This window comes from Schistocerca americana, chromosome 8, assembly GCF_021461395.2.
Source record: "Schistocerca americana isolate TAMUIC-IGC-003095 chromosome 8, iqSchAmer2.1, whole genome shotgun sequence".
Lineage (NCBI taxonomy): Eukaryota > Metazoa > Arthropoda > Insecta > Orthoptera > Acrididae > Schistocerca > Schistocerca americana.
Genome location: NC_060126.1, coordinates 197,939,141 through 197,954,812, shown reverse-complemented (window position 1 = coordinate 197,954,812; position 15,672 = coordinate 197,939,141). Strand labels below are relative to the sequence as shown.

The 15,672-nt window shown below is 47.3% G+C and overlaps 1 protein-coding gene across 2 annotated transcripts in view; it reads left to right on the top strand.

The window, feature by feature from the left end:
* Positions 1 to 15,672, top strand: part of LOC124546001 — a 359,037-nt gene that overhangs the window by 321,709 nt on the left and 21,656 nt on the right. For both annotated transcript variants that reach the window (XR_006967651.1, XM_047124973.1), the window contains one exon: positions 9,910 to 10,000. Coding sequence is in view for 1 of the 2 variants with exons in the window: in XM_047124973.1 (XP_046980929.1) it covers positions 9,910 to 10,000 (91 nt within the window). In the remaining variant the exon portion in view is untranslated. The remainder of the gene's footprint in view (positions 1 to 9,909; positions 10,001 to 15,672) is intronic.

The following is a 15,672-nucleotide window of genomic DNA, read 5'->3' as shown; positions in this document are numbered from 1 at the left end:
ACTCAACTGCTGAGGTCATTAGTCCCCTAGAACTTAGAACTAGTTAAACCTAACTAACCTAAGGACATCACAAACATCCATGCCCGAGGCAGGATTCGAACCTGCGACCGTAGCGGTCTTGCGGTTCCAGACTGCAGCGCCTTTAACCGCACGGCCACTTCGGCCGGCAACAGTGTTTCCAGTTGAGAATACGCTACCGGAATGGACACAATGTGAACTGCGTCAGAGATGGAAAATCTAAAATGCGTGAAATGCGTCCATCGCGAACAAGTTCTCAACACCGGCATCAGCAACCACGAAAAATCTGATGGAACGAACCACCGTCTTGTAAGAGGAAGATGACACGGCTAAGGCCGTGAAGATAGGCTGGGCAGGCCCTGATATGACTGGTTTGGTTTCGTTCGGCATCAGTAGAATTCAACAGACTCCGCTACGACCTGCATTCTTTTGCGATGGTAACTGGATAATAAACTGCCCGTGTTATCAAAAGTGAGAGCTGCTGGTTCTTGTACAGAGGCGAGCTGACAGTAATTGATACACCGTAGATGGAATCCACGAGAGAAATAAGGCCTCTCACAAATTAGAGGCTGTCACACCGAAAGCCAAAAAAATGCTGTCTGTTTTTTCGTAAGCTTCCCAATCCTCGGCTAAATCATCATACGGAGGAAAAATCGGTGGGTAGACCGGTGGAACGGTGCCCTGTCTATTACTGGAAGCCAGAAAAGTGGTCACTGAAGAAGTAAGCTGTAAAATCGGGGTTGTTAGCACGGTGTCCAAATGACTAAGCCTGATGAAACCGCAGTTATAGACAGCATACTTGGAAACCGTTCCAAACTCGTTACCAATCGTGAAGTAACAAAATAATACACAAAACCGGTTCAAGTAACACAAATATGGCTTTATTCATAAACCTCTGAACAATAACAGAAATAAACCTATCGCGCATCCACGTACAACAAGACAAAAGAATCATACAGAAGATACAGTACAAGCAGTACACAGAACAATTGACGTGAGCGGTACGAACTAAAAGAACTTATTGTGAGTCAGCGCTGGTGTGCGCGTATATGTAGACGAGAAAGGTCGGTAGACAGTGTGGCGGAAACCGTGCCGTGTGCACAGCACACTTCCTGCAGGTGGCCGGCCAGCGCTGATACAGTTGGCGGTTGATTGAAGCTACACTTGGCGCACCCACACTATACTCTGTTCATAATAAGAATAAACCTGATGTAAACAAACACAGACGCTATGATCGGTGAGAAACCGTAACACATGTACACTGATGTTGGTACGCTCTTGGAAGTGGGTCCTACTTGTGTATTAGATATAATACTTCTAAGTTACGTTAAAGGAACCTTTAATATATTATAATGTATTAACTGGCATCAATGTTTTACTTAATCACGCTTTAGCTATGAAACTTTTATTTCAAAAATCGTGTACAGTAAGTCTCTGTACTGTTGTGCTCTGACTGTCGCAATGCAGGACTGAATTTGACACAGTTGAGTCAAGTATTGACAGTGGTTGTAGAGCGTAGTAGACTGAAAATCATCTGCAGTTCTTGGAATACGGGTTTGAGTCTCGCCATGATCATCCTTTTTTTCGTTCAATTTGAAATATTTATATCTCGTAATTGTAAAAGCCATAATTTTCGTGAATAATGCACATCTTCTTTTTTATAAGTACATACTGCACGCGAAATTACTGTTTTCATTTCAAATATAAATTCGTATTTATCGATATTTTATGAAAGATTGTCAACGAAGGTTGCTTACATTAAGAAAACGTAACAATTTAATTTTTACGACAAAAATGAAATACTCCTTATTTGGACCATGTCCATTGTTTTGTACCACAGTTGCATTTTCACACGAACCAGACTGATAAGTATCGGAAGAACATGGAAAAGAATAATTTCCACAGTATACAAATGCTGCATTTTTACGTGTGCCGCTGTACCATTACAATATGAACCCAACAGAACTAACCTGGAGCCAAGTTAAGGGATTTGGTCCGAGAAATAACAGGACTGCTGAGCTGCCAGACGTACTGCAACTAACACACGCAGATTTTCGTATGTCACTGCCCAACAGTGGCGGGCTATAGAATGGCACATCATAAAGGAAGATGAGAAAATACGGCGCCTGGGTGGCTTCGTGGATTCTGTTGTTGATAAAGTCGTTATCAACATGGTATATGACAGTTCAGGACTGAAATGTATTTCTCGAATTCGGATAAGGAAGGAGCTAAGAGATTACCAGACAACTGACTGTAATTAATACCTTCAGTGGTTTCAATTTTCAACAGTACGGTAAAATGAGTGGCGAAGCGTCCATTAAGGCTGACCCTACCCAAAAAAAATCCAAAATAATTCGTCCAAACGGAATTTAATCTCATCTGATCGCACACCAACAGCTTTGTTACCAATACCAGATCGGGATTCCTTGCTTGTTAACGGCTTGCGCAGCAGTAAGCCGGTGTTTGATTTGTTTCTACTTCTCGCCAGCAGGTGGATACCGATACACTCCAGAGTACAATGGCAAGTCATTCAGCAGTTCCCTAACAGGTAGCACTACATCGCATCGTCTAGCACGCCAGCAGCAAGCAAGGCAGAATGTGAAACCATTAACTCTTCATTTAAGTCTTTTAAATAAACACAAAGAATGAAAAGACATTCGTAAGTCATAGAAAATAAATGAGTGTATCACTGGATGTTGCTGCAAGATGACAAACAGCCTATGCACTTTTATTATTCCTCGCATTAAAATATAATAGCGTTATGTATTTCAAACGCTGGGAGTTCCGCAGCATGTCAGTATATTTCAGTGTGCCCCGTCACATGTCAGGCCTCATCATCTATTCTTTTTCTTTTTGCATTGTTTTGTCGAAAGGAAAACTAAGTTGTGTAAATTTTAAATCATTATCTCGTAACGCATGGTATTGCTTACTGGCTCTAGCTGCCATGGACTCGTTTATTTCATTCCAAGATCCAATGAACTTTTTAATTATAAACCCTGCATTCTTCTCATGTTAATTTTTGGAAGGTAAACGGATGAAAGAAGAATGCCAACGCCAAGTCTATTAAGTCTTAACGGGAAATTAGTAAGACGTTTCCAAACACAATTCAAAACCGTGGTTAAGTGGCAGCGATGTAAGCAACACACTTTTTATTTTTATGCGTACTATTTGGAATGGGCAGTTTTAAACGGCGGAAGTGGGTAGTGGGCATGAAGTGTCTTCAAAAATTTCCTTTCGAAAGCTATAAAGGGTGAATGTTGCATTTCCCATATTACAGCAGTTGTTAAATACAATCAGCTAGGTACAGTGAGAACTAAAAGTTTTATCCATTATGGATGAGGGACATTGCGACTGTTGCATTAATTTCAAGAAATAGCAAGAACTACCTATACTTTTTCAGAAGCAACAGGCCTGGGAGATTTGAAACATTTCGAGGTTTAATTGAAAAAGAACTATAATGAAGGGAGTTATTTCGATTATCTGCTTTTTAGCACAGCGAGAGTTAGCCATCGAGGTCACGACGAATCTGAGCTATCGATAAATACAGGGAATTATTTAGAACTTTTGGGTCTCTTGGCAGAAGAAGCACCATTTACGAAAGATCGTTTAACATCCGATAGACTATTTAAGGGCACTTCCTCTGACACACAGAATGAATTAATATCTTGTTTTACGGATGCTGTTAAAGAACAAATTTCAAGTGAAGTTAAAAATAATCCTTTTATATTAGTACAAGGCAACGGAACAACGGATGCCTCAACTGGAAGTCAAATGAGAGTAATTTTTCTTTTTGAAAATAACTAACCAGGAGAAATACAAGAGAGAGTCGAAGGGTCTTATGACCTACCCAAAGACCACAGTGCACTAGCCGTAGCCACTGTTTTGTTGTAAGCGCTAAGCAGTTGGAATGCTGGTAAAAAGAAATTAGCATCACGAACATACAACGGCTGCAGTGCAATGGCAGGGAAAAGTTACAGTGAGCATTCTATTGTGAAGCAAGTGTATTCTCATGCTCTCTTCATCCACTGCTACGCACATCTGTTGAACCTAGCCCTCCTCTGTGCCTGTAAAACAAAATGACACAAGTAATAGAAAATCTTAGAGATTTCACGCATTTTTGCATGTTCTGAGGGAAATGTGATTCAAACTACCAAGCTCTCATAAAACTATTATTCTTCACTGTGTAGACCTGAGAGCAGCATTTAATGATGTGATAAAACGATGAAGGGTGGGATGATAATTCTTTACATAAAGCAATTGGACTAAGTAGTATACTGGATGATCAGACTTTTCTTTTTCTACTGCAGCTGTACAGTTAGATTTTCCAGCATACACGTATCTTGTTTGACATATTGCAAAGTAAAACTGTGAACGTAAGACGCTGTAAGCTTCAAATTGAATTAAGGTTGTTGTCAGTTTTTGTGACCAGTGCTGATACTTCTCAATCAAGTAGCTCCTCAATTGGTCTCACAAGGGCTGAGTGCGCCCCGTTTGCCAACAGCACTTGGCAGACCCAGGCAATGACCCAGCCAATTGCTAGCCCAGCCCAACAGTGCTCAACTTCAGTGTTCAGTGACCTGATGGGAACCTGTGTTAACACTGTGGCAAACTCGCAGTTTTGTATTATGAAATAGGCACTGAACCACGCACATAGAATTTCTGCTTAAGTGGCTCCACCATCTTAATACACTTGTATACTGTATTTAGTAGCTCATCATCATGAGCTGATGGTGTTGGGCACACTGAACATTTGCTGTACCCGGGACACACGCTAAAGGATGCTGCCCCCAACTTGAATCTGTGAGTGGACACTGGCATCTACAGCCTACCTCTGGTGGTGAGACCATGCTGTAAACTCTGCACTACTGTCTGCATCCTGTGCAGAGCAGCTGGAGTTTACTCAGGCACACCACTTTGGCGTCCACGGCAGTGTCCTAGCAAAAATCAGTCGATGACCTGGTGGTCAGTGCCATTGTATGAGCTTACGCCTGCCATCTGCTGCCCCCTCACGCCGGTGCAGTGCTATGTAAGCAGCCACGACAAACAACAGCATCGAGAACCTGCTGAGGAAAACGCTGGAAAATGGTTCATTACACGTGGTTTACTGCCAAACTACGTGATGAAAGAGAAACTTTTTATGAATGTAAACAAAGTATGTTTTTTCTAGAGAAACTTTAAAACGACCATATAATTGTAAAAATGTGGCATTTATAATGTGTGCAAGATGACACGAAAAATTACTGCTTCCCCTGTTTTTCTCGTGAATATCAGCCCAGCACGTATACATCATCATTCTTAAAATAAAAGAATCTAATTTTATATATGAAGTTCTTGTGTACACCTTACAATATGTTCCTGGAAATAAGAAAAATGTTAATAGACATAGTATATTAGGAACGATTTGGGTTTATTTGCACTGTAAGTGACATAAAAATTTAAAATAAAAGTAAAGTTATAATAGAGGGAAACATTCCACGTAGGAAATATATATCTAAAAACAAAGATGATGTGACTTACCAAATGAAAGTGCTGGCAGGTCGACAGACACACAAAACAAACACAAACATACACACAAAATTCAAGATTCAAAATTCAAGATTCAAGCTTTCGCAACAAAGTGTTGCCTCATCAGGAAAGAGGGAAGGAGAGGGAAAGACGAAAGGATGTGGGTTTTAAGGGAGAGGGTAAGGAGTCATTCCAATCCCGGGAGCGGAAAGACTTACCTTAGGGGGGAAAAAGGACGGGTATACACTCGCAAACACACACATATCCATCCACACATATACAGACACAAGCAGACATATTTAAAGACAAAGAGTTTGGGCAGAGATGTCAGTCGAGGCAGAAGTGCAGAGGCAAAGATGTTGTTGAATGACAGGTGAGGTATGAGTGGCGGCAACTTGAAATTAGCGCAGATTGAGGCCTGGTGGGTAACGGGAAGAGAGGATATATTGAAGCGCAAGTTCCCATCTCCTGAGTTCTGATAGGTTGGTGTCAGTGGGAAGTATCCAGATAACCCGGACGGTGTAACACTGTGCCAAGATGTGCTGGCCGTGCAGCAAGGCATGTTTAGCCACGGGGTGATCCTCATTACCAACAAACACTGTCTGCCTGTGTCCATTCATGCGAATGGACAGTTTGTTGCTGGTCATTCCCACATAGAATGCGTCACAGTGTAGGCAGGTCAGTTGGTAGATCACGTGGGTTCTTTCACATGTGGCTCTGCCTTTGATCGTGTACACCTTCCGGGTTACAGGACTGGAGTAGGTGGTGGTGGGAGGGTGCATGGGACAGGTTTTACACCGGGGGCAGTTACAAGGGTAGGAGCCAGAGGGTAGGGAAGGTGGTTTGGGGATTTCATAGGGATGAACTAAGAGGTTACGAAGGTTAGGTGGATGGCGGAAAGACACTCTTGGTGGAGTGGGGAGGATTTCATGAAGGATGGATCTCATTTCTGGGCAGGATTTGAGGAAGTCTTATCCCTGCTGGAGAGCCACATTCAGAATCTGATCCAGTCCCGGAAAGTATCCTGTCACAAGTAGGGCACTTTTGTGGTTCTTCTGTGGGAGGTTCTGGGTTTGAGAGGATGAGGAAGTGGCTCTGGTTATTTGCTTCTGTACCAGGTCGGGAGGGTAGTTGCGGGATGCGAAAGCTGTTGTCAGGTTGTTGGTGTAATGCTTCAGGGATTCCGGACTGGAGCAGATTCGTTTGCCACGAAGACCTAGGCTGTAGGGAAGGGACCGTTTGATGTGGAATGGGTGGCAGCTGTCATAATGGAGGTACTGTTGCTTGTTGGTGGGTTTGATGTGGACGGACGTGTGAAGCTGGCCATTGGACAGATGGAGGTCAACGTCAAGGAAAGTGGCATGGGATTTGGAGTAGGACCAGGTGAATCTGATGGAACCAAAGGAGTTGAGGTTGGAGAGGAAATTTTGGAGTTCTTCTTCACTGTGAGTCCAGATCATGAAGATGTCATCAATAAATCTGTACCAAACTTTGGGTTGGCAGGCCTGGGTAACCAAGAAGGCTTCCTCTAAGCAACCCATGGATAGGTTGGCGTACGAAGGGGCCATCCTGGTACCCATGGCTGTTCCCTTTAATTGTTGGTATGTCTGGCCCTCAAAAGTGAAGAAGTTGTGGGTCAGGATGAAGCTGGCTAAGGTAATGAGGAAAGAGGTTTTAGGTAGGGTGGCAGGTGATCGGCGTGAAAGGAAGTGCTCCATTGCAGCAAGGCCCTGGACGGCGGGATATTTGTGTATAAGGAAGCGGCATCAATGGTTACAAGGATGGTTTCTGGGGGTAACGGATTGGGTAAGGATTCCAGGCGTTCGAGAAAGTGGTTGGTGTCTTTGATGAAGGATGGGAGACTGCACGTAATGGGTTGAAGGTGTTGATCTACGTAGGCAGAGATACGTTCTGTGAGGGCTTGGTAACCAGCTACAATGGGACGGGCAGGATGATTGGGTTTGTGAATTTTAGGAAGAAGGTAGAAGGTAGGGGTGCGGGGTGTCAGTGGGGTCAGGAGGTTGATGGAGTCAGGTGAAAGGTTTTGTAGGGGGCCTAAGGTTCTGAGGATTCCCTGAAGCTCCGCCTGGACATCAGGAATGGGATTACCTTGGCAAACTTTGTATGTGGTGTTGTCTGAAAGCTGACACAGTCCCTCAGTCACACACTCCCGACGATCAAGTACCACGGTCGTGGAACCCTTGTCCGCCGGAAGAATGATGATGGACCGGTCGGCCTTCAGATCACGGATAGCCTGGGCTTCAGCAGTGGTGATGTTGGGAGTAGGATTAAGGTTTTTTAAGAAGGATTGAGAGGCAAGGCTGGAAGTCAGAAATTCCTGGAAGGTTTGGAGAGGGTGATTTTGAGGAAGAGGAGGTGGGTCCCGCTGTGACGGAGGACGGAACTGTTCCAGGCAGGGTTCAATTTGGATAGTGTCTTGGGGAGTTGGATCATTAGGGGTAGGATTAGGATCATTTTTCTTCGTGGCAGAGTGATACTTCCAGCAGAGAGTACGAGTGTAGGACAGTAAATCTTTGACGAGGGCTGTTTGGTTGAATCTGGGAGTGGGGCTGAAGGTGAGGCCTTTGGATAGGACAGAGGTTTCAGATTGGGAGAGAGGTTTGGAGGAAAGGTTAACTACTGAATTAGGGTGTTGTGGTGCCAGATTGTGTTGCTTGGAATTTTGAGGTTTTGGAGGGAGTGGAGCTGGAAGTGGGAGACTGAGTAGATGGGAGAGACTGGGTTTGTGTGCAATGAGAGGTGGTTGAGGTTTGCTGGAAAGGTTGTGAAGGGTGAGTGAGTTGCCTTTCCGGAGGTGGGAAACCAGGAGATTGGATAGTTTTTTGAGGTGAAGGGTGGCATGCTGCTCTAATTTGCGATTGGCCTGTAGGAGGATGCTCTGAATAGCCGGTGTGGATGTGGGAGAGGAAAGATTGAGGACTTTTATTAAGGATAGGAGTTGACGGGTGTGTTCAGTGGCTGAGTTGATGTGTAGGTGAAGGATTAGGTGGGTGAGGGCAATGGATTGTTCAGTTTGGAACTGGTATAGGGACTGATGGAAAGAAGGGTTGCAGCCAGAGATGGGAACTTTAAGTGTGAGGCCTTTGGGGGTTATGCCAAATGTCAGACAAGCCTGAGAAAATTAAATATGCGAGCGTAATCTGGCTAGGGTGAAGGCATGTTTGCGGAGGGAATGTAAATAAAACTTAATGGGGTCGTTGTGTGGGTGTTGTGAGGGTGACATGGTATTAGAAGGTGGAAAGTGTAACATGAGGTTGAAATGAAAATCAAAGATAAAAATATATGGGGTGAGATAAGGGTGAACTAGAAAATAACTGGAGATCTAGTATGAAAAAATGCGAAAAAGTGTTGGTTAAGTTGATCCTGTGGTGAACTTGGGTTGGTAGACAGCGATGTGCATGAAGGTTAGGTGGTTGTGTTGCCGCTAAAACACGTTAAAGGACGGAGAAATTCGGGAAAATTTCGAAAAAACTTGTAAATGTATTAAAAGGCGTGGTGTTGTGGTGAAAGATTACGAAAATGGGGCTAACAATTGTAAATAATGACGTTAAAACCTGTGGAGAGCGGCTAAAAATGATCAGTGATGTACGAAAAACGGAAGTGGAAATAAAGTAAAAGTTATTAGAACTAGCCGAAATGGTTGTTTAATACGTGAAAGCAGCTGTTATTGAACTAGAAACGGTGGAGCGAAAGCTTGAATTTTGTGTGTATGTTTGTGTTTGTTTGTGTGTCTGTCGACCTGCCAGCACTTTCATTTGGTAAGTCACATCATCTTTGTTTTTAGATATATAAAATAAAAGTAAGTTTGAACACAGGAACTTTAACCAATGGCCCTCGGTTTACCATTCTGCGCTCTTTCCGTTGTGCCAACTGCCTCTTGGAAATTACGTTAACATAAATGACTCATGCCTCACCTGCTCCTCACCAAAAATGGTATTATTTTCTAAGTTCCTGGTCATCCGAAGAAGGAAAAAAAACTTACTGAATGATTGTGACTGATGATATATATTTTTAAAAGAATTACTTATTTTTCTATTCTATCCTCTCAATTCAACAATAATTTTCATAAAGAAGACAGGATCATGGTCTTTTATGAATAACAACATTGATGTGTAACAAATTAGCTTATAGTTCTTTATCACTAAAAATATGCTTTTCAAAGTTATTTACCATGCAAGAAAAATATTGCTTGTATAAGCAGAGATGCATTTTATCACTAACAATATGTTTAATTTTACAAAGTTGTATACAAAAAAAATTTGCTTAAGAGATTGCTTATGTGCAGGAATGCATTTAAAAAACCACTATATATGTATGAGAGAGTGCAGCTTTCTTACTTAGCCGATGTCTTTCTTGCTGTTTCAGAATCCATTCCATATAATCCAGGATCATTCTTCATGGGTTCAGAGGGATGGCATGTGGAACACCATCCTGGATATCTACAAAGATGATGACGGTATGTATTCTCTCTCTCTCTCTCTCTCTCTCTCTCTCTCTCTCTCTCTCTCTCTCTCTCTCTCTCTCTCTCCCCCCCCCCCCCCCAAACTCTCCCCCCTGCGGGTCCGGGGTAAGAATAGGCCTGAGGTGTTCCTGCCTGTCGTAAGAGGCGACTAAAAGGAGTTTCAACCGTTTCGGCCTTCCATGTGATGGTCCCCCTTGGGGTTTGACCTCCATTTTTCAAAATTCTACAGAAGTACGAGCCTTTTGGGGAAGAACGCCTTACGTGGTGTACCACTGGTCCTCAGTCCACTAAGACCTTGGCACTCAGCATTGTAACGGCGTTGTCACCATACCCACTATTCCTCAAATTGGGCCTAAACGCCTAATGGGTTGTACAAGTTACACCCATAGTGCGTCCCCGTCTGCACCTACGATCATGATGGACTTTCCATGGCACCCAAAATCCAGCACGGTAGCCAGCCCGTTGTGGTGGGGTTGTCATGTACCCTCTAGGTTGTAGCCCCCTGACAACACAGGGATTGTACTGCCGATACCTGAGCTGCACCCTCCCCATGTCGGTCAAGGAGTAGATGCCCGTCTCCTTGGGGCATCAGGACTCCCGGCAATGGTCATCCTGCCAGGTGGCCCTTGCTGAGGCTGGGTGGCGCCTGTGGGGAGAGCCCCTGGTCGGAGTGGGTGGTATCGGGGCGGACGTTTCGCAGATGAAACGTCAACACGTATCAGGTCGCTCTGCGGCCGAGTCTTTCAAAAGGAAAGGTACTGTCTCTGGTTCTGGTTCTCCTGCCCTTTCCCCCTTGGCCACTCCCTGGGAGGAGGGACAGGCCCGCCGCTTGGGGCGAAGTACTTCCCCCGCTATTTGGTCTGTTCTCGAACCGATGGGGGGACGTTCGCCACCTCCAAGCCCATGTTCTTTGTTCAGCACATTGAGAACATCTTCGGGGAAATCGAGGCTCTCAGTAAGATGCGTTCGGGGTCTGTTCATATAAAGACCACCTCCGCCACACAGTCGGCGGCGCTCCAGGCTTGTGACCGCCTAGGGGACATCCCAGTGTCCATTGTCCCGCATCTGGCACTGAATAGGACGCAGGGGGCTATTTTTCATCGGGACCTCCTGCTGCAATCTGATGAGGAGCTCAGGGCCAACCTGGAGCGCCGAGGCGTGCATTTCGTCCGGCGTGTCCAGCACGGCCCCAAAGACCGTCGCATCGACACTGGGGCCTTTATCCTCGCCTTCGAGGGGGCGTTATCCCGGAGAAGGTAAAGGTGATGTGCTACCGGTGCGATGTGCGACCTTACATCCCGCCTCCTATGCGCTGCTTTCGGTGTTTGCGCTTTGGGCACATGACGTCACGGTGTGAGACTGAGCCCCTTTGTGGCGATTATGGAAGTCCTCTTCATGAGGAACATACATGCACCCCACCACCTCGGTGCGTTAATTGTCCTGGCATCCACTCGCCTGGATCCTAAGACTGCCCCGCGTATCAGAAGGAGAAGAAGATTCAAGAACTCAAAACTTTGGATCGTCTCTCTTATTCTGAGGCCAGGAAGAAGTATGACTGCCTCCATCCCGTGACGTTGACCACTTCGTTTGCCTCAGTCGTGTCCACTCCTTCCACGGTATCCTCACCCCTATCCTGTCCCCCCTCCACCTCCTCCCCCCATCTGGGGTCTATGCCTCCCCCTCCCAAATCCCTCCCTTCCAAATCCTTCTACCCTGCGGCCCCTGCCCCCTCTGCCCCAGGGGCCACCCTTCCTCCTCCTCCTCCTCCTCACCCCCCCCCCCCCCGCCGCCTGAGAAGCGATCCTCTTCTCAGGCGTCCATCGGGGAAACATTCCGGGGCCCAGCTTCCGAGGTCCGGCGTTCCAAAACGGACCCCACGCGTGAGGACCTTCTTCGGGTCCAGCCCACCATCCCTGTGCCTCCTCGGACTTCCAAGAAAGCCTCCAAGAAGAAGTCTCTATCCCCCTCTCCACCCCGGCGCGTTTCGTCTGACGTTCCATCCGTGAGTCGCTGCTCCCGGCCGTCCTCAGTTTCGCCGGGACGCTCTGCTGCCAGGCGCTCAGCTGGCCTCTCGTCGGCAAATGATGCTGCCCCTCCTACACAACCCGGGACAGCGGCCGCAGCTGGCGACGATTCGATGGAACAGGATCCGCCTCCCGCCGGTTGTAGCGTTGTTCCCTCGAAACCAGCTCTTCCCCCGTCTCGTTCCCCGTCTTTTGACTAGCGATGGCCTTGTTACACTGGAACATAAGAGGTATTCGATCTAATCGGGAGGAATTACAACTGCTCCTCCGCCTGCACTGTTCGCTTGTCCTTGGTCTCCAGGAAACCAAGTTGCGCCCGACTGACCGTATTGCCTTTACCCACTATACCTCGGAGCGGTATGACCTCACCCCTTTGGACGGTATCCCAGCTCATGGTGGGGTCATGTTGCTCGTTTGGGACGATGTCTATTACCATCCCATCTCATTCACCACCCCACTCCAAGCAATAGCTGTCTGTATTACTCTTTCTGCTTTTACTTTTTCAGTTTGTACCATCTACACTCCATCGTCATCCGCAGTTAATCGGGTTGACATGATGCACCTGATTGTTCAGCTTCCTCCGCCGTTTTTATTGTTTGGCGACTTCAATGCCCATCATCCCCTTTGGGGCTCTCCTGCATCCTGTCAAAGAGGCTCACTCTTGGCGGATGTCTTCAACCATCTCAATCTTGTCTGTCTCAATACTGGCGCCCCGACTTTCCTCTCGGACTCTACTCATACCTACTCCCACTTGGACCTCTCGATCTGTTCTGCCACTCTTGCCCGTCGGTTTGAGTGGTATGTCCTTTCTGAGACCTATTCGAGCGACCACTTCCCCTGTGTCGTTCGTCTCCTGCACCACACCCCATCCCCACGTCGTTCGAGCTGGAACATACCGAAAGCTGACTGGGGACTTCACTCCTCCCTGGCGACCTTTCCAGACCACGATTTTCCCAGTTGTGACAGTCAGGTCGAATACCTCACAGCTGTTATCATCAATGCTGCCGAATGTTCCATTCCTCGTACTACCTCTTCTTCACGTCGCGTTTCCGTCACCTGGTGGAATGAGGCTTGTAGAGACGCTATCCGTGCTCGACGACGTGCTTTACGCACCTTTCGCCGCCATCCTACGTTGGCGAATTGTATTGGATACAAACGACTCCGAGCGCAATGCCGTAGAGTCATCAAAGACAGCAAAAAAGCTTGTTGGGTCTCTTTCACCAGCTCCTTTAACAGTTTTACTCCCTCTTCTGTCGTTTGGGGTGGCCTGCGCCGGCTGTCGGGCATTAAGGCCCACTCCTCGGTACCTGGCCTGACCTCAGGTAATGAGGTCCTTGTTGATCCTGTGGATGTCTCCAACGCCTTCGCCCGGTTTTTCGTGGAGGTTTCAAGCTCCGCCCATTACCACCCTGCCTTCCTTCCCAGGAAAGAGGCAGAAGAGGCTCGGCAACCTTCCTTCCACTCGCTGAATCTGGAAACTTATAATGCCCCCTTTACTATGCGGGAACTCGAACGTGCGCTTGCACTGTCCCGATCCTCTGCTCCGGGGCCAGATGCCATTCACGTTCAGATGCTGGAACACCTTTCTCCGGCGGGCAAAAGCTTCCTTCTTCGTACCTACAATCGCGTCTGGACCGAAGGTCGGGTCCCCATGCGTTGGCGTGACGCCGTTGTTGTTCCTATACCCAAACCCGGGAAGGATAGACACCTTCCTTCTAGTTACCGCCTCATTTCTCTTACAAGCTGTGTCTGTAAGGTGATGGAGTGCATGGTTAATGCTCGGTTAGTCTGGATTCTTGAATCTCGACGGCTACTTACCAATGTCCAATGCGGCTTTTGTTGCCGCCACTCCGCTGTTGACCACCTTATGACCTTGTCGACATTCATCTTGAACAACTTTTTGCGAAGGCGCCAAACGGTAGCCGTGTTCTTCGATTTGGAGAAGGCTTATGATACCTGCTGGAGAGGAGGTATCCTCCGCACTATGCACAGGTGGGGCCTACGCGGTCGCCTGCCCCTTTTTATTGATTCCTTTTTAACGGATCTAAAGTTTAGGGTACGTGTGGGTTCCGTATTGTCCGACGTCTTCCTCTAGGAGAACGGAGTGCCTCAGGGCTCCGTCTTGAGCGTAGCCCTTTTTGCCATCGCGATCAATCCAATTATGGATTGCATTCCACCTAATGTCTCAGGCTCTCTCTTTGTCGATGACTTCGCGATCTACTGCAGTGCCCAGAGAACATGCCTCCTGGAGCGCTGCTTTCAGCGTTGTCTAGACAGCCTATACTCATGGAGCGTGGCAAATGGCTTCCGGTTCTCTGAAGAGAAGATGGTTTGTATCAACTTTTGGCGATATAAAGCGTTCCTTCCGCCATCCTTACATCTCGGTCCCGTTGTTCTCCCATTCGTGGAAACAACTAAGTTTCTAGGGCTCACATTGGACAGGAAACTTTGTTGGTCTCTGCATGTCTCTTATTTGGCGGCCCGTTGTACACGTTCCCTTAATGTCCTCAGAGTTCTTAGTGGTTCATCTTGGGAAGCGGATCGCACTGTCCTGCTTCGCTTGTATCGGTCCATAGTTCGATCAAAGCTGGATTATGGGAGCTTCGTCTACTCGTCTGCTCGGCCATCCCTCTTACGCCGTCTCAATTCCATCCACCATCGGGGGTTACGTCTTGCGACCGGAGCCTTCTACACTAGTCCTGTCGAGAGTCTTTACGCTGAAGCTGCCGAATTACCATTGACCTACTGGCGTGACATACTGCTGTGTCGGTATGCCTGCCGGCTGTTGTCAATGCCCGACCACCCCTCTTATCAGTCCTTCTTCACCGATTCTCTCGACCGTCAGTATGGGTTGTATGTGTCTGCCCTGCTGCCCCCCGGAGTCTGCTTCCGTCGCCTGCTTCGACAATTGGATTTTGCCCTCCCTACCACCTTCAGAGAAGGTGAGAGCCCGACACCACCTTGGCTCCAGGCTCCGGTTCATATTTATCTCGACCTCAGCTCACTCACTCCCGAAGGAGGGTACTCAGGCTGCAGTGTATTGCTCACAGTTTGTCGGACTTCGTGCTCGACTTGCCGGTCACACCTTTATTTACACCGATGGCTCCAAAACTGACGATGGTGTCGGCTGTGCCTTTGTCGTCAGAGCTGCCACCTTTAAATACCGGCTCCTCGACCAATGTTCGAGCTTTACGGCCGAGCTTTTTGCTCTCCATCAGGCCGTTCAGTATGCCCGCCGCCACCACCATTCATCGTATATACTCTGCTCTGATTCACTCGGTGCTCTTCAGAGCCTTGGAGCTCCCTATCCGATCCATCCCTTGGTTCAACGGATCCAGCAGTCCCTCCATTCTTTCGCTGATAATGGTTCTCCTGTCAGCTTTCTGTGGGTTCCCGGACATGTAGGAGTGCCTGGGAATGAGGCTGTAGATGCTGCAGCCAAGGCTGCAGTCCTCCTGCCTCGGCCAGCCTCCCATTGTGTCCCGTCATCTGACGTTCGTGGGGTTGTTTGTAAGAGGCTTGTGTCATTGTGGTGGGATGCTTGGTCATCCCTCCAAGGAAACAAGCTCCGGGCAGTTAAACCGCTCCCATCTGCTTGGACAACCTCCTCCCGACCATCTCGGCGAGAGGAGGTCCTTCTGA